This window comes from Nothoprocta perdicaria, unplaced genomic scaffold (assembly GCF_003342845.1).
Source record: "Nothoprocta perdicaria isolate Ctin4 unplaced genomic scaffold, notPer1 scaffold_0, whole genome shotgun sequence".
In the NCBI taxonomy this organism is placed as follows: Eukaryota; Metazoa; Chordata; class Aves; order Tinamiformes; family Tinamidae; genus Nothoprocta; species Nothoprocta perdicaria.
Genome location: NW_020454092.1, coordinates 6605400 through 6629418, shown reverse-complemented (window position 1 = coordinate 6629418; position 24019 = coordinate 6605400). Strand labels below are relative to the sequence as shown.

The following is a 24019-nucleotide window of genomic DNA, read 5'->3' as shown; positions in this document are numbered from 1 at the left end:
TTTTTCCCATGTTTATAAAGTCCTCTACAGTTACATATCCCAACCAAAACAAATTATATGCTGGAGAAACACAGAAACTGAAAAAAGGCCACATTGCTCAATCTCAGAAAAGGTGGCTCAGAACAGAAGGAAAATCATGCTTACTTTGCTACAGGTAAAGTGATTAGAATAGATCCATACTCCTGCTTGTGACTGGAAGATTTGGGAGTTCCTAGAATAAATTCAGAAATCTCATGAGTTAACTGCCATGAGAATGGATGAGTTAGTTCATTTTATGTCCATGCTTTTTATAATTCTCATAGTTCTCTAAGGATGCAAACCAGACAGGAGCCTGAGGATCACAGTGTCTACCCTTGTCAGAGGTTAAAAGCATSAGCCCACTCTGTTTTGGATGTTTCTTGCTTTTGTTTTTATGTAAAAAACAGCTGACATTCAGTGCTGTAGTCCAGTAGTTCCAATTATCTTTTAAATGAAATTTAGAAAGTAGACTCCTACAAAAATGAGAGTTTGACTTTTCTGTAGCAAAAAGTCAGTTATTAATTATACCCGATCAACAGCAGGCTTCTCAGCTGAGGGCTTTATTTCAGATTTTACCTTTCTTCTTTTATTATTCTCTTTCAGAAATGGAAAAAGTGATTAATTTTAATGACATCTGGAAGCCTGATAAACACTGATCATCTGGATTACCAGGCTGGAGTYGTCATGCTCATGTTGTTTAGTTTTTGGCTCACTTTGGGTTTTTGGCCTATTCTTTGTACAATCTTGTGTGCTGTGCCTTCTTGCTTAGGTGGACTTATCATCAATATCTTATCAAGAGTAGAACCAGAGTTTTATAWTTTTCTGAAATGAAGGTATTGGACTTCACTGCAGAAATTTTCAACATGTCCTAAATGACCAAACTGTTACTAAAACCTTTTTTCTTTTAGTGCAGAAGGGGAAGAATTTTATATTATTTAGGCACTTGATGTTGACATACATTCCACCCTAGTGCCTCAACAGCTTTGAAGACATTATTTCTTATACCTCACTCTAAATCATATACAGCACAAGGATTAGTCACTCCCATTCCCCCCAGCATTTCATCGGCTTGTAGAGTAAGATTTTCTCTCAATATCACTATTATTTTTTTCAGTTTAAGATAAGTGTCTCCCCCCAAGCTCAGGAGGATAGAGGATTCTCTTTGGCAAATACAGCAGGAGGCATTCTCCAACTTTTTACACCCAACAGCTGACTATTCTGGAAGTTTTTGCCTTGCAGTATAGCAGTTCCTAGAAGTTTGTGTCCATAAAACATTTACCTGTAAATCTTTTCATAGTAAGACAGAGTTCTACACCAAAGYCTCTAATTTACTGAATCCTTGTCAAGTTCAATTTTGTTATTTTCTTTTGGTCACAGAGAAGTACCAGGTAGACACACTGCTGCACAGTGAGTTCCAAGTTCTTTCAGCTTTCAAACAACTCTCAAAACAGGGTTTAAGCTTAAACTGTTGAATCCAGAAACTCACTGACATGCTGAAATATAAGAACTTGGAACTCTCTGCAGCAAGTACCTATAAACACAAAGAACAATCACAGATACGTACCCTTCCTGTCCTCTAGCTGCATGTCTGTTTTTCCCTGCACCCTGAGTCAGTCAGCAGTGTCCGAAAAAGTCACACAGTCCCTGACTGTCCAATCATTTGTCTTTTTTTTTTTTCTTCTCCTCTTTAAATAAGGAACAAGTATGTACTAAAGTGCTTTATCTACATGAACCACATCAGTACATTATAGAAACAAAAAGTTCTAGTCCTGGTGGGAGTGGGGGAGGGAAGATTCTCATTTTACATACAAAATTCAGATTGTTTACAATCTAAGTGAAACAAAGATTCAAGAGAATGTGTCTCTCTTGTCTTTTTCTCCTTTTTTTTTGTAAAAAATAAAAAATAAAAGTGCAGTCAAATAGAAAATAAATGCAGTAGATGCAAGCTGAGTTGAGGCAGGCTGTTAGTGATAGTGTGCAAACGTGTGTCTTAGCAGTTCATCTGCAAACGGTCGCAGCTTGGCCTCGATAAAAATCCGTTTCAAGAAATCCCGAGCGTGGTCCGAGACATGAGGTGGTAACTGGGGGTTCGTTGGCTGAGTGGCTATTTTGAAGATGGCAGCCATGGCTTCGAACTCTGCCCACGGGGGCTTCTCAGTRAGCATTTCTACCACTGTACAACCTACGCTCCTGAAACAGAGGCAAAAGTGTAACAGCAGGTTACGACAGAGTCGGGCTCTTCTAGGAAAATAAGAATAATCAGAGAACTACTAAATTACCACAGACAAGTGTTGTCCACTTAAGGCTCTAGGGTAACTTCAGTGGAAAACAGRATTTCACGCTCTTGTGCTACACTTTTTCATCTCCAAGTTACACAAACCACTACCTGCATCTTCACTGGGCAAAAAGGAGCTACCTTAGTGAATATATGTAATATATATATTTAAAGACAACACGTTGTATTATGAGAGTGACACTATTGAGATTCACATCTAGTTCTCAGCAGTGTAATGTTCCTGGCCAGTAAAGCCAGGAACATTACAGAATCCTTGGATTTAGCTTCTTTGGACACTTTCAGAACTTGAATCCACTTGAAAGCTTTCTTGCTCATTATGTCCTAATGGAAATGCAAAGCAATCAGCAATGCTCTACATTAAAATAAGAGAGAATATACTGCATAGCTCACTAAAAATGTATATGCTATCAGTGAAGTACGGGTCTAAGTATTTCTTGCTTCCACGTTATATTTTTGTGTGCTATTAAATGGTATTATCTTTTAGCTAAAGATACTAGTATTGTCCAGACTGTCAGTGTTTAAAGAAAGATCATGCATGATCCTTGGATACAAGGATCAGTTCCCATTACATTTAATGGATACATATAAATTTATTTTTGAAAGCAGAAGGATGTGCATWTGTCCAGGAGAGCATTTCTCCATGAGCCCTACAAGTTCACTCTGTCAGGAATATGTGAATGATACAACCAAACTGATAGTCGGCAGTAATTTCTGAATTTTCAAAAAATTTTATGGTAGGATATTTATTTTCCTCAATTCCTACCACTTATTTCAGGATTTAYTCAGCAACAGAAATCCAACTTCAGTACTTGTTAATACTAACACATCAAAAACATGTACTAACCTTGATACAAAGGCTTCAAAGCTCAGCACGCCAACTATCACAAATTCATAAGGCTGTTCCGTAAGTACAGAAGGATGATTACTAGGTGATCTGTATGAGACTAAATCGATTTCCCTGACATGTAAATAAGGCTCTTGGCTAGAAAAAAATGTCTCCTACTATTGTTTAAATTAATATTCTTGTGTTCTCAGATCACATCTACTATGAGTCTAGTGGCTAAAGTCAGGCCACTTGGGCATCTGTTATGTTAGACYGATATTACACAGTCTGTCACAAACATTCATCTTTGAAGTGTGTCTTTCTATCTTCATTCTTGAAAGTTTAATACTAACTCTCAACAATGCTTTTTCCTACTCTTCTGTTTAAATTTGATAAATTCCTTCTTATCTGTTCAAGTTTTATGTCTTATCCATTCATGACCTGTATCAAAGATGTTTTAGTAATAAATGAAGTTCCAATAAGTGACATATTAATTCATGGGACACTAACTGACACTTTGAAGCTTCATTGCAGCTTTCACCCAGTAGCTCACCYGGATTTACAAAAAGTCTGGCACTCCTAACTTCATGCAAGGTTGTCTACAAGTATTCTTATAGAATCACCAAATTAATGGGCACAAGAATTGACGAGCCTCAAATTTCCAGATTTCATGTGTTATTTTCTCCAAATATGATTATCAGTGCTCTCCCCTTTGACCTTACTTCAGCTTAAGCCCCAGAAGAGAAGCCATTCCAACTTCAGCTAGCATCTGCACACCCATGAGAGGTATCTTTTAGCAGAAAAGTTTTGGACCTACCAGATATCTGCTTTTCTGCCATATCCTTCTCCACTAATAACCTCTGGACTCATCCAGTACGGAGTTCCTGTGACAGACTTCATCCCTGTACCAGAGAGACAGATAGTCTGGAGTCGTTTGCTGGCACCAAAATCACCGAGCTTCACATTGCCTGCTGAATCTCGCAGAATATTTGCTCCTATAAGAAAGGGAACACTGCATTACATTCATGAAAAGCCCATTAAGACTTTGGCATGAGAAACCGCAACAAAAATTCACTAATACAATACCAGATAGGCCCAGTATTTCAAGCTAGATGGGTCCAGCATTTCAAGCCAGAGAACTGACTTGCTCTGTCTATTCCCATCTAGTTTTGAGGTTCAGAATCACTTGTCTATATTGTTTTGCATCCTAGAACTTTTTGAAGAATTTTCTATCACCTTTGTAGTCCATAATGGCAAAATAACCAACGGACAACATGCCAAATATGTTTTAATATAACGCAAGTAAAAAGAAATGGGAAATTTCCACAGCACAAAACATATTCTCATACTATATTAAAGCAAAATCACAAACTATGCTATAAATATGTTTATATAAGGTACTTATTTTGAACATAAGATACTGATAGCAATATCTCATTCCCTTGGAAAAAAAACTGTTGATATAAAGCAACAGRAAAACAATGTAAAAGTTCTAGGGACTACAGTGGCATTGTGTGTTCACCTATTTTGCACGCAACTTACCTTACAACATATGCCTAGCTTGCTTAGGCAGCACTTACAAGTCACCTGTATCTATTTGCAAAAGATAAATACCTGTTCCACTAGCTTTCCTGGCTGGAAAATGGCAGTCTGAATCATTTGAATCAGGCAAATCAGCTCTGCCAGTAAGGTCTTTCAACASTGAAGTGCTGGGTAATTTCCATATAACTGACAGAAACAAAACTGTGCGACTTTAGTCACGATGCTTCCCTTTGTGTTCCATCCATTTGTAATGATGTGATCCTCTGATATATCAAAAGCTACTAATGCACTCACACATGAAAAATCAGATCTGAAGTTTACAATTGCTTTGCAGACTTTTGTTTTGACTAGGGAAGCATTTTTAGGAGGCCTAAGACAGTATATATTTCCTCTCCCTCTGTTTAGATGGTGACGAGAGCACAGACCTGTGCACAGAACTATGCTTATTACCTTTAATATCTCGATGGACAATCATGTTACTGTGCAAATAGTGAACTCCTTCCAAAATCTGCCGCGTGTATTTACGAGTTACATTCTCTGTGAGTGCTCCATATGATTTTAATTGGTCTTTGATAGAACCCTATGGCAAAGAAAAAAACATTAAGCAGAAAAATTATCCGGATTCATGAATGGAGTAATATGAAGCCTGAAAGTAGACAATGAAAGTTGCAGGATTTCTCCACTATCTCCACTAAGAAAATCCTCAAACTAGAGCAAGCCATAATATAGCAACACATTATTCACTTCAAAATTATCAAATAATTTAGTAAAACCAGTCTGTTATACAGAAAAAAAAAAAGAAAAAAAAAAGAAAAAGAACAGTATTCAACATCCTCTGAAGTGTCTGGAAGATTAGGTGACAATATTTAATTTAAATCTGTATAGAACAGACAGATGCTATTTATTTAAGCAGAAATACTGATCCTATGTTTAAGTACACATTTTAGTCAGCTCTGCTAGCCCCCTCTTGGTCTGAAAATGAAAATCTACAGTTTTCAGAAAACAAAATAATCTTGAAAAAACAGGAAAAGCAGAACAGTTCAGCTTGCACTCAAGTGTCACGCGAAAGGCAAACACCAAGATTAGTTGTGATGCACTTACMACTACCTTAACTACTTTTTCCTCGAAAGTTGACACGGTGGCTACACAACAGCATAAGCCCAAGGGCAGTAAGAAGAAACATTCTGCTTCAGGGAGATTCCAGAGTCATCTCCTAATACTGTCTTTTCCTAGACAGTGCTAGGTACCTCTTATGCCAAACCCAAAGCAAACCATTTTTGTACAAAACAGCTGATTCTGAATAGATGAAGGAGAGAAGTCAGACAGCTGCAAGCACCTCCCAGTATTTCTCTTTGGGTATTGTTTTTATTTAGGCATTTCTTTAGCATCCGCATGCACCGCTACAAAGSTGTCTACGTGGGTGCACATCACACTGTGTAGAAATGATGGTTGAAGTGGGCTGGTTTTCTTGCTTACCCCAGGCATATATTCCATGAATATCGAGAGAGTTCTTTCTGACGGATCTCTTAGGAAGCCATAATACTGCACTATTCTTTCATGATGCAGATTTTTCAGCAACTGGATTTCACATTCAAGTGCATTTACTTCCTAAAAGGAAAAATGAAAAATAACAACTTTCCACATTTGGTCTAATAACACTAAAAAAAGTTTGCGTATTTTTTCTGCAATCTGTACCTATATATGTGAACKATATAACACTAATACTCTTGTAGTTTTTGCAAAGTTATACAATTAGATTGAGGGAAGGGAGAGAAGTGTTTGTTTTCTGTAAATTGGCTTTGGGATGGTTTTGCTCTCATCTGATTCTTCCTCTTATTTTGAAGTTACATCGATCTCAGAACAGATATCAAGATGTGTGTCCACTTAGGAATCACTATGCAATATATCCTAAACTGCCAACTCAGTAAAAAAAAGTGGTGTTAAATCTATTAGATTAACTAGCATTAATACTAACTTGTCTAATACATCATCAGTTCGTTTAGGAAGGATGGATTAATATCGTAACTACGAAATGCATGAATATATAAGGTGCTTTCATTAGTTACCTGAAATGCTTTACTTCCTATTTGTAAAATTTATTGTGTTATCTTTCAAAATACCCCAACTCATATGTTGATGGATTCCAGATTTTACCCATCAGCCTTTCACCAAAATGTACTTTTTAATCCAGTTTACTGATGAATATCTCCAGACTTCTGAAGTCAGAAGGAAAATGGATTTTTGTCAGCAGCAGACACAAAAATACAAAATGCTATGATGAGGTTACAAAACTGTTTCTACAAGAGAGATTCTGCAGGTTTTTTATATTTACCATTTGCATAGCAAAAATCAGCTGTTTTGTTACATATTCTAAAGAAATAGTAACAATAACTACACTTGAAATCCATAGCACAAGGGACTCTTGGCTTTTCTGGATCCAAATCACTAGCAACAGCAACTATAACTGGTAGCCACTCAGTTCTGCAATAWTGGTTGCACCCATTGCTTCCCACAGCGTGGAGTACAGGAAAACACAGGAAAATTAATAATTCTTTTTCTATCCTGTAAAAAGTAGCAAATACAATTTGGAAAAACAAAAAAGAGGAAACAAAAGACTAGTGCTAATTATGTTTCTCTTCTTAAATGTCCAAGAGATCATCAACTCTTAAAAGTTGTTCTCTTTAAAGAGAAGTATTGCTAATAATAGTAACCAACCTCGATATCCAAAGCTTTACCAAAAAAGTCCTGCAACCCATACCCAAAACCTGATAGTTTTCTTCACCTAATCTCCTCTTAAAAAACAGACCCAAACACCTTTATGCAACATGGGTCTATAGTCTAGGGTTTCTAGCAGAAGCACTTTACAGATTTCTATTTTACATCACTTACCTTGCTGGTTTCTGGACTATCAGGATCAAACTGAACTTGTTTTACAGCAAGTTCTCTTCCAGTATCTGCATCGTAGCACAGATATACTCTACCAAATGCACCTTGACCCAGGAGTTTACCAAGTCTCCAGTTAGTTGGAGCTCGTGGTGCTGAAAATATAAAAGTGTTCTGGTTTTCAAATGAGCTCGTTATTCAACTGATCAACAAAAATGGAATACAGAAAAGTAGTCTTTTTAAAAAGAAAGTTACATTTTTTTCATGACACAAAGACTGTATTTCCTAGTGTTCTTTATGTAAGCTATAAAGATTATTAAAGACTTCCTTTAAAATGGAAAACCATGARTTAAATTCCAAAATTTCCAGCGTAGAGAGAAATATACTTAAAGGAATTAGAAATAACTAGTTGGAAAGAGACAAAATATGTTAAGGAAATTTAGTAACACTAATAATGGAATGATTAAAACGTATCAATCACAAAAGCCATCACAGAAAGTGCATTTGCTCCTGAAATAGCACCATAAAACAACTAGAGACTACAGTTTACCAGGAAAGTTGTTTAACATAAGCAAAAATAAACTGCAATTGCCTCCTATGTGACACTTCTTGAGTTCTCAGTAGCCTAATATACAATCAAGATTTTTATTTAAGTGATTTGTTATCACAAATGTAAATTCCATATGAGAATGTATGTAAAGGTTGGTGCAATAAAAGAAGAGATGTATTTAGTTTTTATATGATTCACCTAGGGGGAAATCACTGCATGTATTGTTGGTTTTTAACAGGTTGCGGGTTAAGCTGCTGGAAATAGCTCTGTGCAGAAGGAGCTGGGAGGGCTGCGGGCAAGTAAGCCGTGACGGGGGCCAAGAAGGCTGCTGGTGTCCTGGGGTGCGTTAGGAGTCCACAAAATGCCTCAACTTACAGCGACTGGGTGGGCTGATGTCCATGACTGACAAGGTGGGATTGTCGATGTCGCTCCCCCGTCTCCTCATCCTGTTATCCTCGTACTCGGGTGTAAAGACGCTGCTCCCGCTGCTCGTGCTCAGCGAGTGGTCGGTGGGGCTGAAGCTCACGGGCGATCGGAAGCTGTTGCCCTGTGTCCTTCTGGCTCTTGGAAAAGTTTTACGGCCTTCAGTGACATACAACAGCATGATGTTAACGCCATAAAAAATGACCACTGTGCAAATATATGTGTGCATGCACTTAATGAATTGCATATAATTCACATCTTCCACAACATATGATGTAATGATGATGGAATTTACTGGTTCAAGTTTCCAACTAGATGAAAACAGGCATTTATCACATATATCTGAGTACCAGACTGAACCATAAGGTGGGATAAAGAACCAAAATTAGAAGCAATTAAGTTGTGGAACAAATTCACAAACTCCCTCCCCTCCTTTTTTATACACTGATGGCTTCAGTGTTACTTCTATTCTTAACGTGCTATTACAACATATAAACTCCTGATAAAAAGGCAAGAAAGGGCCATGTTTGCATTCCAGTGATAAGCAGGCTGCCATCTTCACCCGATGAAGAAATAAGAATTGAAAGCAGAAAAATATCTACAATGAGAACCAACAGGATGACCACTTAAAAAAAAAAACACAGATGATTCAAAGATCATTAAGATGATTACAGCAGTAGAATAAAAAAGGACAYTGATCTCCAAAGAGGTTAATTACGTAATTATATCCGGATACTTAAGAGGTTAATTAAGAACTCTTACCATCATTGTAGTCTTGTTGATGATATGAAACATGATACCGTCGGGGATAAGTTCCACCCTTTCCAAATTTCTCAAATATTGGGATATCATACTCTACTAGAAAAATAAAAAATATATTTCAAAATTAAAAACATAATGAAAGCACATGGAATAAATCAATATTGTGCTTTAAGTCTCAATATCAGGAACTTATGAGAGGACAGGTTTCAGACTGAGGTGTCTCCAAAAAGAGAGCATTCTGTAGATTTGCTCTATAATAACAAAATATTCATCCAAAAATTCTAAAGAGTCTCAAGGATTCAATAGCTCAAATGTGATCTCTAGTCTCTCACTTAAGAGAATCAGAGGACTGCAGCATTGCTAGTAACTCCAACTTTTGAAATTATTTATAAGGAAATTACAACTCACTGGCAGGAAAATTGGCACCAACTACTACAAAGAATAAAATTAAATGATGCAGAGATATGATATACTGGCAAAGAGTCAATGCAGCCTGAGCTACTAGAACACAGTCAACAGATCCTCCTTTAAAAACCTACTGAAGAAGAAAACTCCCATCAGTGACAAACAAGGCTATCCTGCMCCAGGCAGCAGCACCCACAACACTCCCATATCAACTTATTTAAAGACTTAGCATGATGAATAAACACAAACAGGCTAAAGTAAGATTACCAAAAGTAAACTGATTTCTGACATTTCCCCTCATTTCTAGTGTTTATCCCAAAAAGGAAACGATATTTGAACATAGTCTTTTAAAAGTAATGTAGTCTGATAAGCTCTCTATGTTACAATTACGTAATTATGTGAGTAAACTTTCACAAGCAAAAAGCCTTAAAACATAAAATAATAAAAAAAACAACTACCAAACACTCCAGACGCACTGCAAACCAATTATTGTTCAGTAGTCTAATTTTATTTCAAAGCATGTCCACAAAAGACATCTCAAAGCACTTTCAAGGTTACTCATTGCAGTTGGTATCCTAAATCATGCACAACAACTTGGATTCATGCCAGAGTACGGCACGAGAACAACATTAGTGATGATGATTGATTAATTTATAGGCCCAGCACACAGTCCTCCTTCATTTTTTTTATTTTGCAGCACTTTCCATTATAGCAATCATGAGCACTTAAAAATGATTCTCATTTCACAGAGGAGAAAATGGAGCCTCTAACRTTAAATAAATTAACCAAGGTTATGCAGCAATTCAGGGACAGCCACTACAGTCCAGCCTGACTCTCAGCTGTGCCATCACCACTGCATCACTTGGTGCTTTCAGAGAGGCAAGTCTGTCATATGATACCCCCCAGGAGCAGTGCTATGCATGGGATGAGCTAAGAGAAGGGCATTCAAGGAAAGCTCCTTCACAGCATCTTCTATAGCGTGACCGATACTTGGATTGCCTGATACCATATTGCATTTSTGTAATGTGTTACCTCTCTCTGTGCACTTTCCCTCTAAATTCTATYATTGGCAAGAGAACACATTTTAGAAAACCAGTATGTTCAGTCATTCTGCCTACCTGAGAACTCCTGATGATTATCTGGATAGCTCTGTGCTCTGGGCATCCGAGATTTGGGGTAGTTGTCTCTAGAAGCATAAAAATATACAATATCTAAAAACTGCTGTTAATCTAATGAGGTACTCAGATCATTTCTTCCAGATGTCTAATTACTTATTAATCTTAAGCTCAGTGCTAACTTAAGTTACCRCAATTGTTTACAGACACTGAACCCAAGTTTAAAAAAAAATCTAGTTAACATCACTAATAATTCAAGATCAGTAAGAATGGAAAATCTTGCTTTTTGAACTATGTTTTAATAGAGCAGACCGTGTTAGTGAGCAACAAAAACAGGAGTTATCACATCCAACATCACCTACGAGCATTACTATGTTTAACACCTTCATAGCTTAATATCTAGATTTCTGTATAGGCAAAATCTCTTACACAGCATACGAAGATTTTGACAAAGCTTGACCAAGAAAATGCTGAAATGTTTCTTCTCTCCCCGAAGCTCACAGGATTAAAAGAGTAACGTAGTACTGAGTGACAGAATACTGAAGAATCTTCCTGTGTGATCATGTTATTTTCTACCTAACGTCACTGTTAGGTCATTGCTATATCAAAAAGCATGGGTGGGATTTGCCAGTCAGATAGCACACAACAGTATATTTCCATATCCAAACCAAACCAGCATCCTTCCTTTTTCTGGCAAGACTTTTTTGCTAGGTAAYAGAAGTTAAATGGAGTCACAACACCTATATAACAGGTAGCTTATATTGTAAATGTGAAAACCTGTAACATTTAAAAATCTATAGTAATAGCAACCCTATTCTAATTACCACAGGCATTGATCTTCAAGTTTTTATCTCCAAACTAATTAAATAAAAATATTTGATTTTTATTTAATTTAACTATCCTTGGAAGAAATTAGTTTCCTTTATAAAACAGCATCTTAAAAAACGTAAATCTAACCTGGCTGCTCATTGCTAGGGCTCACAGTACAAGAGCAAGGCTGCCAGCATTTAGTAAAAGTTAATACATTGTTGTAGGATCTGAAGTCAAAAGTGCTATACTTCAAGTTTAAACCTTAAATTTCTTTTCAATGAGTTAGTAATCAATTAAGCTTCAATATACTTTTCCAAATGTTCTGCAACTTATAAAGAAAAATCTGGAAAGGGTCAGTAAAATTTGTCATTGAAGAGTTAATATATGTTACAGCTGGTACAATAAGAAATCTATTAAAATAGATAACGAATCTAAAGTAATTCTTACCCATCTAAAGGACTGTCAAGTGAGGGACAACTTCCCGAACCAGAATTTTCAGGACTACTCAGAGACAATGGATCCAGCATCTAATACATAACAGAGACCAACAGGTTCAAGTGTTTGTTTATTTGAAGTGCTTTAAGAGCCTAGCTTTGCAACTGCTAATAAAATAAAACAGAAATTGTATTAATTGTACAAGTCAGCAAAAAGTCAGCTGTTAGTTAGTTCCTGTGCTTAAACCCTGCTGACAGCTAAGTGACACTTACATGACATGTTATATACATTTCTTAAATACTCTGTAGTGAATGACAACCTGCATCTCAGAGCTCATCTGTCTGTCTGACCATTCAGTGACCAAAAACTACTTTTACCAAACAAAGAGCAATCATCTTCTCTGAACGAATCTCAGCTGGATGTGACCACGTGCTGATCAGTCTGGATGTTCGGAGATTCAGGCTTTATTCCCGGCTTGGCCCTTTACATTGTGCAACTTGTTGCACAATCTCTTTGCCTCTATTTTTATTCTATCATCTGTCTTTCATTTACTCAACTCATAAAAACCACTGCCTGTTGCCATTTGTGAACAAAGTGCCAAAGTCAACAGGAACTTGAAACGATTTGGGTATGCAACACTGCTTTTTTTTTTTTTCTTGAAATATTTCTTTCTCCATTGCTAATTTTGTGACCCATTCCTTCATATTTTCTGACTGTTTTTAAGGGAGATATTGCTATACAGAGAGCAAGACTTCTGTATTTGCTAAGTAAACTAACACACTGCCATTAGGGCACGTGGGTAAAGGAAGGAATATTCCATGCATTTGGGATCCTCACTCAAAAATCCTATCTGTGGAAAGGACTTCAGAGGTTGTTTAAACGAGACTCACCTCCACTGCCTACCTCCTCCCCAAAACACWGTCATATGAGTCCAGATAACTTCTTAGAGATGTCATCCAATCTATTCTTTAAATCCTCCTTTGATATAGATTGCTTAAGGAAGTTGTATCCTTAAACATATCTTGTTTAAGCCTTCTTCTAACAAGAAGGATTCTTTTCTGTGCTTTCTAACCTAGACATCTCTTCCAGTAATTTATAACTATTGCCAGCTTACTCATTAATCATGAAAATGAAAAACAGTATTATCTTTCTCCCTCTAGCAACCTAAATCTAAATATTTGAAGATTTAAAGAGACAGACCAGACTCTACAAGCCTAAGCAATTTTAATCTCTTCTTATAGATCATGTGTTCTACGCTTCTTTTATTACTTATGTCCTCTCTAATAATTTCACAGCCTTCTTTGAAGAACTGCTGAAATGCAGGCCAAGTAATCCAACCGAGGTCTTAATCCATGTGTTACAGTGATTCGGCACTGCTCTATGACAACACCAGATTTTTCACACTTTCTTAGCCATTCTGCATGCTTTTCCAACAGAACAATGGCTAGTATTTTATCAGTCTCACTCAAAGAATTTTAATTTTAGAAAGTCATATACCTACCTGATCCATACTTTCTGGAATGAATTCACCCTCACTRTTGATACTGGTAAAGGACCCATTTCGGGCAACTTGATGCAGCTCATCTGGAATGTATCCCGGGGGAGGTGAACTCCTATCGCGAGTATTAGAGCCTTTGGAAAGAAAAAGGGGAGTAAAGATCCCTTCACTAACACAAAAAGCAGGGGCTTTATTCAAATGTTCCACAGACCCCGTACATCACACCAACTTGAAAACATGAAAAAAGTTGATACCTCTACTAAAAGAGTATGGTGAAGTTCGCACACAGAAATTAAAAAAAATGAAAGTCTCACATCTAGCAAAAAATATAATGCCATATAAACAGATTTACTTGGTAACTCATTCCTGTATCCAACAATAAATAGTAGTACTAACATTAATTTTTCAGGATACGAAGATAAGCTGGAAAATAATCACAGAATTTAGATGAGCAACAGGAAATATAAGATTAATACATCAGTTACCTCAAACAATTCTACATATATTTATTTCCTTCCAGATTTTAACTTTCTAAACTACACAATTAAGCCACCTTTGATTCCTAAAAGCAGAATTCTACTGCTACAGCATTTTAAAGCACAGGCTCTGAGGTATCAAGAGCAAATGATGAGCAAGAGAGATACAAACTGTATTGACAGTAAAAGCTTCCTCAAGAACATTACACAAAACGTTCTTACAATTAAAGCTTTGGAACTTATATCTTACCTATTACAGAAAGGCGCCGTTTTCTTTCTGTTGCACCAAAGACTGTATTATCTAAATCTTCCAGTGAGGGCATGGGTTCCACGTTATTTACGCTGGGTGACTGAAAACAAGTATATATTACAACCTGAGATTTGCATTTTATACTTCTGACAACAAAGATACTTCATATATTTGTAAAAATTTCACATAAAGCATCTTTTTCTTCAAGCAGTTAAAAGAAAGCTAGACAATTTATACCAAAATTTGTGTATTTTGGCAGCTCCTTGTTTTAAGACAAGTGTTCATTATGTACTATTACACAGAATCCTATTAGTACCATGACTATGGTGTGTTAAAGAGTACCATATTAGTGTTATTAAGCCTGCAGACCATCACTGCTGCTTTCTCCAGCATTACCTTTCCACAGAGGAGTGACCCCTGAAATCTCACTTAAAGACAGGTTCAAAACAACTGCTTAAAATTCCCTGTGCACTTCTCAAATTTCTATTGCAGCATAATTCTAATAAGGAACACATTTACCACTGCAGGGARGGCACACACAAAGAAAAGAATGATATTTAGGAAAAGCCTGACTTTACACAAGATATTAGTACATGAAAAAAGAAAAATGACAAAGCAATATCTACTATTTTCAATCAGAAAGATGTCATTATTCACAAAGGAGATAAATTATCTTTTCAATTGAAAACTGAGCATAGAAGCACATTTAGGATGCCAAATCATACCTGGTTATTTCCATGTATTACGAGCAGTATCTTGAGACTCTTCATGTGAACACTACGGTCAAGCAGCTCAACAGCTTTGTCYAGGTCATCCTGTGTGGCTAACGGAATCACAAGCTACAGAGAGAGACAGAGAGAAAAAAAGCAAGCACTTTAAGCAGGATACAAGAAAAAGAGTCAAGAGCAAGGGAAGAAATTAACTGCTGCTATCTTTCCTTTCATTCCAAGTAATCTGAATGCAAAATTTATTGTGTCAAGTTACCACCGAAATGTACTAAGTAGGGGGACCAAAAAAAAAAAAAAAATCTACAGAATAACCTTAATTCTTTCTAGAACACCAACACATTGTGGAACAAGCCTTTACAACACGGAAATAACTGTTGCAGACAAAGCTCAATTTTCTACAGCTTCAGAAAAACCTGCATTAAGCTATTTTTCATGTTCCAAATTACTGCAAGCATATGCAAAATACGCATAAAAATATGGCGCATCTTCTAGAGCATAAAGCAATTTTTTTCTATCATGCAATACATACTACAACCATATTTGGCTGAAGGAATATCATTCACATAATTTCTCCACTGAATAGCAAATTTGGTGAGGTCTGTGTGTCTCACATCAGACACGATGTGAGCCACATGGCACATATGCAGTCTTTACTTGAACTAATTTAGCTCTAWTTAGAATCAACTGGGTCTACATGTTTCTTCAGAAGAGGTTATTATAGGAAGTTAAAATGCACTTGAGATCCGAGTTCTACAGTGATCAATATAAATTACAACTGATGCTTGTAATAAAGGAAGAGCGTAACATAGATTTTGAAAGAATATATTCTACCTGTAAACAGGTAGTCTCAAGGATACTCTAGTACAACAACAGATGAAGTACAGTGCTTTCTTAGGCCAAAAGCAAAATCATACAGAGAGTTTCAGAGGCAAGTCGAGAACGACATCAAAACAGGTACTGTGTGGGCCAAATTTACCTCTAAAGATTTCCTTATGGCTAGAAACAAACAGATGGGAAGAGGAGAGAAAGGCCTTGATAACTGAAATGAGCAAACTCTTCAGTTTGTGCTGCAGTTTAATGTTAATAGCAGGTTATTACTTCTGAARTGTGATGGAATGATTTTCCAACTGGAGCAGAAGATAACAAGCAGAAAACCTGCTCAAATGCCTAAGTACTAAATAGCTATTAGGGAAAGGTGCTGAGGCTAAGCAGCATAAATGCCTGTTTCCTCTGACCTTCCTAATCTCCAAAAACCTTCTGTAGGAATTTTTCATCTTAAGGATCAGTTTCACATAAGCGTCTGCTCAGGTAATTAGTAACCAACAAATTACAGGAACCTTCTTCAGCAAAAGATACAGATTAAGTGAAGCAATTATAGCACACATCGCTAAGGGTCCGAATCCTTCAAGCATTTTGCTGACTCAAGGCCAAAACCAAACTGACATCCTAAGAAGTGATCCCACATCCCTAAGTACATTTTCTCTTACCAACCTCATCTACACTTCAAAAGGAAAGCTGGAAGTCAYCTCGATCAGACGTTACTGGTTTGATGCCAAGAAATCTTTGCCAGTCAGACACTTGAAGAACAGTCGAGTCTAGTTCTCCAACATAACGTTACAAAACAGTATTTTTGCAATTTCCTAGTAACATAATCTTCAAAGATCCATGTACAAGAGATAAATGCTTATTTCCAATTTACAAACAAATAAAAAAAAGCTCAAGAACTTTCCAAAAACCACACAACAAGAGCCTGGCAGAATAGAAAGAGAACTTTTTCATTCCCAGTGAAGTTTGAGACTTGATCTATTAACATATGGCTCTCCCCATAAAAAACTTAATGCATCTCCTGTCTACACTAATTTAGACAAATGTATATTTGATGGCACACACATTAGGAATCTGGGCTTTTGTGAYAGAATCAAGCTTCGTATCTTAACTTGTCCATATTGATAGAGAGAGCAGATCCCTATCCTAAAATCATCAACATACAAGACATCGAGCATTTAAAACACACAGAATATTACCTCATTATTGCTGTAATGCAAATCCATAGTCTGCCCAAAAGCAACTTTAGCTTTCGTTGCAAGATCTTCTAACTTGACAGGCCTGGAAAACTGCAGGATCCTGAAAAATAATTTTAATTGTAGAGAATTTTTTTCCATTACTTAGGAGAAGCTGATAATTCATTATTATGAATATTCTCAGAATTATGCTACTAAAAATAAACAATCTATTCATCATCCTCTTGTAGTTTTGGTCATTGAAAAGAGAGAAAAACAGTGAAAGAATTAAAAATGACAGTCAAGCATAAAATGAAGTCCAATAATTATTTCATTTGCTTGGATGCTGTCTTCTTCCTCAAGTTAACGCTTTACAGCTAGAATTCCTAGAATCCTCTAAAGCTTTCTATTTCAGAAAACTCACGTAAAACACTGGAATTACTCCTGCAGTCCTCATTTTTTGCATGTCCAGCCAATCTTCATRTCAGAAGGTAACTAAGCATCATACTCTTTACAATAAATGACAAACTTCTGAATCCATCCACATTGAGTGTGGTTCTTTAAATACATTCCCATAAAAATGATGCAATTTTACAACGACAACTCAAACTTTCTGTTAACTGAATCCCTCTCCAAACCAAATGGTCCAGAAGTCTAAAACAGACCCTCACTACAGCAAACAACACAATTATTTCAGAAAGAACATCAATAAAACAAAAGAAAGTTCTTTAAAAGTTACAAAGCCAGTGAGACAGATTCAAGGAGAGAGAATTCAAGGACTCGCACATTCCAAGAGGAAACAGCACTCGTATTTTGTGCAGCAGTAAAATTAGCAAAGGCCCCTTTGATGGCTGTTTTAATTGGTATCCTTGTTAGGGAACAACATTTTCTAATCAAAATAAGGCTACAAGCTACCTCACTTCCAATTACAACAAAGACGGCAGTTTCCACAACAGTTAACTATCCGTTTCACAGGTCTAGAACTCTGCCCACCAGAGTGCACGTTCCTTGGTACACGGTGCCATGTTCACCACTGAAATGAACTCCAGGGTCACTTCCCTTTTCCACTTCCCCTTTTAAAAAGCTAGTGAGAAGACAATTGCCTAACTTATCTTTTCTTGCATTATTTCATTATTTTATCTTTAGATCTCCGTGCTTAGGCAACGAAAGCATTAGAGCTCATGCTGAGCAATGTGCCTGATCTGCCCAGCATCCCTGAGCAAGAAGATTCAAGGTACTTGGGACAACTCAAAACAGACCTGGGCTTCTCAGCATCCTAATGCTGATAAAGGATTTAATGCACTTGCTTCATGCCTGTATTCCTATTGGATTATTTAGCTTAACCCCCCTGTGAAAATGCATGCCATGCATTTCTGATATGCTACAGAAGTATTCTTCTAGTGCAGACTCAGAGTGAATAAACAAGTTTTCCATTTTAAATTCATACTTGTGCTTATTTCACAACAAATCCCTAGGTAGAGAAATCCTTAAGTTCAAAAGTTTTTGTAAAGACTCATTTATTCTGCATGAATTATAACACTCGACCACTTATGCACTGCTGCATGTGATGTTCAGAAGAGTGATAGAAAGATGCTGAAGAATGTTAATGGCTTGGGACCTTACTGCTCATTTCCAGTTCCTATAAAGAGAGGGCACACGTTGCAACTACCACGAATACACAGATCTACTGCACATCCTTAAGGATTACAACAAGAAACACAAGTTTCATTGTRAAGCAATTCTTGATTGAGTTTTACATTTCAATTGACAAACAATGTGATCAAGATGCTATTTCTCTTAATTATTTTCAAAGATTTTTAATTCATATTCATTTCTTGGTAGGCACAATGAAGGCTTATGCTTTCAGAAAGAGGCGAAGAGACAAAACGAGCTGTCTGCAAACCAGCTCCGCGTGGAATTCAAAGCAAAGGTGAAAGGTTCTGGGCAGCCATCAGCACAGACGGATATAGAGAAGTCAGCAGACTACAAGCACACACAGTGTTCACCTCTCAMGGCACAAGATGAAAATAAACTGAAAATAGCTATGTGAACAATCTTGTTAGAAACTCATAATAAATACTGCATTACAGTTCTCAGACTGGGTTGTCCCAAAAATAATTCACTACCAAGTTGAAAGACCTGAGTTTCTTACTCCAGTGTTGGAATAACAATGCATCAGTATGCACTTAGGTGCAATAATGTAGTGGAAAAAATAATTAATTAATATCATTTAATCATTACTTGTTTAGTAACAAATTATGTGGTTAATATTAATACTAACATTTAAAATTGCCTACACTTATAATTTAATTAAAAGATAAATTCTGTATTCCCACATTACCTTTTTTCACCTCGATGTTCAAATTTGACTCTAACATCATTCTGGAATAAAAGAGACAAAGAAATCACATTAGTTCCCACCTCTTCTAACCACAGCAATGATTCAATAATCCTAGGCCATAAGCATAAGCTTTAGGTCTCTGTCCTCTTCCTGATTTACCAAACATTTTGACTAAATCTCTCTGCTGAGAGATCAGATTGAATCTTAGATTAGGAACAGAGGAGAAATATTCTCGWTCTTTTAAGTGCTAATTTACACAGTTTAACATTTTTCATTAGTTTGTTCCCCAATCTTTCTATTTCAACAGCTGAACAATTTAGGCACATATTCAATGCACAAAGGAGCTTTTTTTTTTTTCCCCCTGACTGTATGATTTTTAATTTACATTTAGAAAATGAATGGAAGAAAGTAGATAGTTTTTGAGATACGCGGAAAGGATCTTTTTTAAGCACGTTTTAAAATATTTGTAACAGTAACTCCCTCCAGGCAGCAAACATTCCTAAGACAAGATATTGGGAACTATTTAGTGAATGCACTGTTCCAATTGCTGCAAGATTGCGCATAGATGAACAGCGATACACAATAGTCTGAAATATTAACTGCCAAATTTTCAACTATCTACACATTTCTTGACATACAACTTGTTTCCCTTCAAAACATAATGATACTCTGAGTGAAACAACAACAAAAAAMTCTGTCTTATCTACTATATTCCTATGGGTTGTCTCCTTGTCACTTAATCTTAAAAGGAAAGCTAACAAGAAAAAATACAGTGGACATATTCTCTCCAATATAGTTTAACTCTATCAGTGCAAGTGTTCACTATTTTTCTAGTTGTCTCTAGTATCTACAGGAAATGAAAAAAAAAATTGCAGTTGAAAAGAACTCGCATTTCTAACAAAGGAAAAATAACCCAGATCTTCCCCACATACCCCGAAGAGGCAGTGAAGGAATTTAAATTATTTTCTGCTGCTGTGCTGACATCCTTTAATATGACATAGTTGACAAGTAAGGAAAATTCATGTCAAATGAAAAATGCTTGCACACCCCCTGGTATTTTAATACAGAACCTAGGAGTAGTCAATTAAAAAAAATCTATATACATGTACAATTGAAGATTATAGCATTATTTTATCAGAATCACAGTCATATTAGCATACATTATGATCTGTCCTGAAATTCCGTTGTTTCACCTTGCTGCTAATTTAAGAGCATGAACAAAGAAAATGGCAGCACATGTGGTTACAGTTATTACAGACTCTGATAACTCATTTTGCTGTGCTCGCTGGTCTGGCAAAGAGAATAATTAGGGAAGGCACAGCAGGACATACAGCATTCAATAGGTTAGTAAAACTATTAAAAGATTACCTGTTTTTTAGGTGATGATGACTTTGGTTTTCCTGATTCTTGCTGGGGCAATACAGGACGACTGGCCTTATGAAGCACAGCCAAATCCTGCATGATTGAATTCAAAGCTTGCTGCTCATCTGCTCAGAACATAGAGGTGACGGAAAGAGAAGAAAAAGAAAAAAGGAAAAAAATTACAAGGCTTGCTACACTTAAAGCAATTATCGTTATTTTACTACTAAGTAGCCATCACTCTAAAATCTAAAGATATTAGACTTTAAAACATAATTGTTTTACCAAAATATAACATCTACAGAGTTCCAGCTTTTTGCACAGCAATGACAGGGCACTRAAGTAACACTCTTGAAAATACAGATTTAGATTTCTTTTTTTTATTGTCATAATTCAGATCGCAGTAAGTACTGCTCAGTGCCCTAATACTCATGAATTTCCATTTTTCTTGCATAGGAAATATCTAGGGAACAGCGTTATAATCCAGTGGGAAATATGCAAAMTACTTCAAGTTTAACAAAGCAGCGGAACACTCCTTTTCATGTAGACATTATAGTGAGTTACACAGCCAGAATTCACATTTCCTAAGGATGTATAAAAAAGGCATTACACAAACGTTTCTGCTTTTCACTAGGAAGCAAATGCAACAGAATTAAATTTTTATACATGATACATGCACAAAACTCACCCATAATGGCAGCGAGCCTAAAAATCTGAACTTCAGGGAAATGGTTGCCCCGTTACCATTATTTTATATCCTAAAACACAAAAACACAATTACACAATTACTGAAGTTGTCAAAATAATGCAAGGCAGTCAACTCTTCACTATTAAGTGGCAGGTTATCCAATATTCTGCAAATCAGATAAACCACAGGTAAGATAACATATGCAGATACGACACGTGGAAAAGCAGACATGGTCCCCAAAGCCTCTCGGGGGTCATGGGAACATATTTCGGTACATAGATGCATTTGTGTATCTATGCACACACACACACACTCTTGCAGAAGACTCAAAGCATGAAACCAATGTTCTGGTAGACTCAACTTGACTGCAGTCTCCATCAAGGCCCCCAAATCAAGCTTAGCAGCTCTATTAGCCATATTGCTACATTACTAGGTATTTTAAATGCAATGTGTTTTCACAGGTTCCTTTATTTAGGCTTTAAAAGTTTTGCATTTAGAACAATACATATGGGAAATGTGGGAAACACAACCTAAACGTAAAGGCATCAACATTTCCTGTTGATGCATATTAAAATTATTGGAAATTCCTAGCATTTTTCACTGCCATACAAGAACAGTACCAAATTGTTCCAGCACACCTAGGGGGAAGAAAAAGCCTCAGGAGGAATTAGGGTAAATCCATTTTTAGCATGTATACAATAATTTATTAGCATAGCTACATATGAGTTTCCCAGAAAAAGAAGAAATATAAGGGGCACAGTTATGGTGACCCAATGTACCAGGGTACCTTCAATACCATTCAACAGGGAAAAATAAACATCGATTAAAAATCATCCTTGTTGCCTTTCTCTAGGATATTATTATGGAGCTTAAAAACAGAAATGTAAAGACACATCCCTAAGAGGACAGGGAGATGTGTTTGTAAGACAGATTCCCAGAAGAATTCACATTTATAACTTGAGAGCCTAGAAGGAAACTTCCTCATTTTTTTCACGCAGGTAGGTGAATAACTGCTCACTGCCCCCAAGCAGGGAGAGCCCAGCCCTTTCCACCCTTTCATCCCTTCCCCTGACTCAGAGCTAGAAGTCCCACCCCTCCTGGCTAAATCCTACGGATTTCCCTGTGAGTCCATTCACAGAGCTAAACCACAACCTTCAATTCTAATTTTTATACTTTCCTCTCCTCCTCAGCATCAGCTTTTGCTTGGTCTAGTTCCCCACCGGAGTGACAAGGGAGCTCTAAAGCCAGCCCAGGGCAGCAGGTGGGAGCACACAGGGACTAGCCAGTATATTAGTTATTAGTATAGAAGGTGATTCATATTCAGATTCATGATTCACTTCCCATCAGGGACCTTGCACAGGGCCTGAAAGTCTTTCAGCATCTGGGAAAGTTGCTGGGGGAAGGAAAAAAAAAATCTCCAGGTGATTCCTGGAAATCGTTTTTCACTTTGTCAAAGCAAATGAAACAAAGCCAGGAGGAAAGTAAATTATGTGGTCCATAATGTAGCTGTTCAAACTGTGCCAATTGTCCATATGCATATACTCTCCCTATAATAAATGCAACAGGTTTGAGCTACCTCATTTACTGAGATAACAGCACGAACATGGGCAGAGTCTCTCACACCTTATTCACATAAAAACAACCAAACCAGCCAACCAACCACACATACACACATTAAGACCCTCTAGCCTTATACAGTGAGGGAAAAAAGCAAGCAAAGCAGATGGTCTATGAGATGATTATCTAATTCAGTGTGTTAGAAAGGGTGGGCTTAGTTCTGTGCAACCCTGCAATATCTCACCTGGAAAAACAAAACAGTTCCTGAACATCCAGCTTCATAATAGAAGTGCAAAGTTGTAAGAGCCAAATCAGGCAAAGTCACCAGGAGAGTCCTAAATAAATCATGAGAGCAGCAGCGGTGCCTGTGCATACAAGAACACAGGCCAGTTTTATGAGGTCTCGTATGTTCAAAACAGGCAAGAAAACAAAGAAGCATAAGTAGCATCTTAGCCCAATTTCTTGCTTATGCAAAACACAGAAAGGGGCCTTACAAAGCCGAGTCCACTAAGCTATTTCAACAGAGGAACAAGAAACTTAAGGATATTAATTCACTACATTTTTTCATTTAAATGTTTCAGTTAGAAGATACAGAATCATAAATTCATGTTCTCACATCATAGTAAAGCAATGCTATTCGAATGCAATAAGAAATGTGCAACAATTATTCCAAATGCAGGCAAAGGTATAACTGGAGATTATACTGTACTAGGTAAGATTCTCTTTTTTTAAAATAAAAACCATAGAAATTGTTATTCAGAATATGAAATAAGATCGTTACAACTTATTTCCTGCGGAGGAAAATGGGCCAGACAAAATGATTTTCATCTCGGAAATGCTACTGACAAGAGAAACAGATGTTTACCTGGCAAGGCTGAAAAACTCAAGTGAGCACCTAGCCAAATATACCCACCTTATCTATATCAAAATAACCCCCAAATCTGCTGTGCAGCATTGCTCATCTTTACATTTGAAACAAATGCAGAAAAAAAAAGCCTATTTTTAATTTGGTTTTCTTATATGTGTATGCAGAATTATGTTTTAGGACTTTTTTTCTTTT

The 24019-nt window shown here is 36.7% G+C and overlaps 1 protein-coding gene across 1 annotated transcript; it reads right to left on the bottom strand.

Moving 5' to 3' along the window:
• Positions 1–1254: 1254 nt before the first annotated feature.
• On the bottom strand, positions 1255–21406 carry MAP3K2 (mitogen-activated protein kinase kinase kinase 2). Its single transcript, XM_026042570.1, has 16 exons — positions 21403–21406; positions 20724–20842; positions 19356–19396; positions 17039–17138; positions 15012–15125; positions 14287–14386; positions 13564–13694; positions 12075–12154; positions 10821–10888; positions 9298–9393; positions 8488–8694; positions 7569–7717; positions 6156–6287; positions 5130–5259; positions 3955–4132; positions 1255–2208 (listed from the first exon to the last, which is right to left on the bottom strand). Exons 1-16 carry the CDS (start codon positions 21404–21406, stop codon positions 1983–1985), a joined length of 1875 nt encoding a protein of 624 aa, XP_025898355.1. The 3' UTR covers positions 1255–1982.
• Between the last annotated feature and the right edge of the window lie 2613 nt (positions 21407–24019).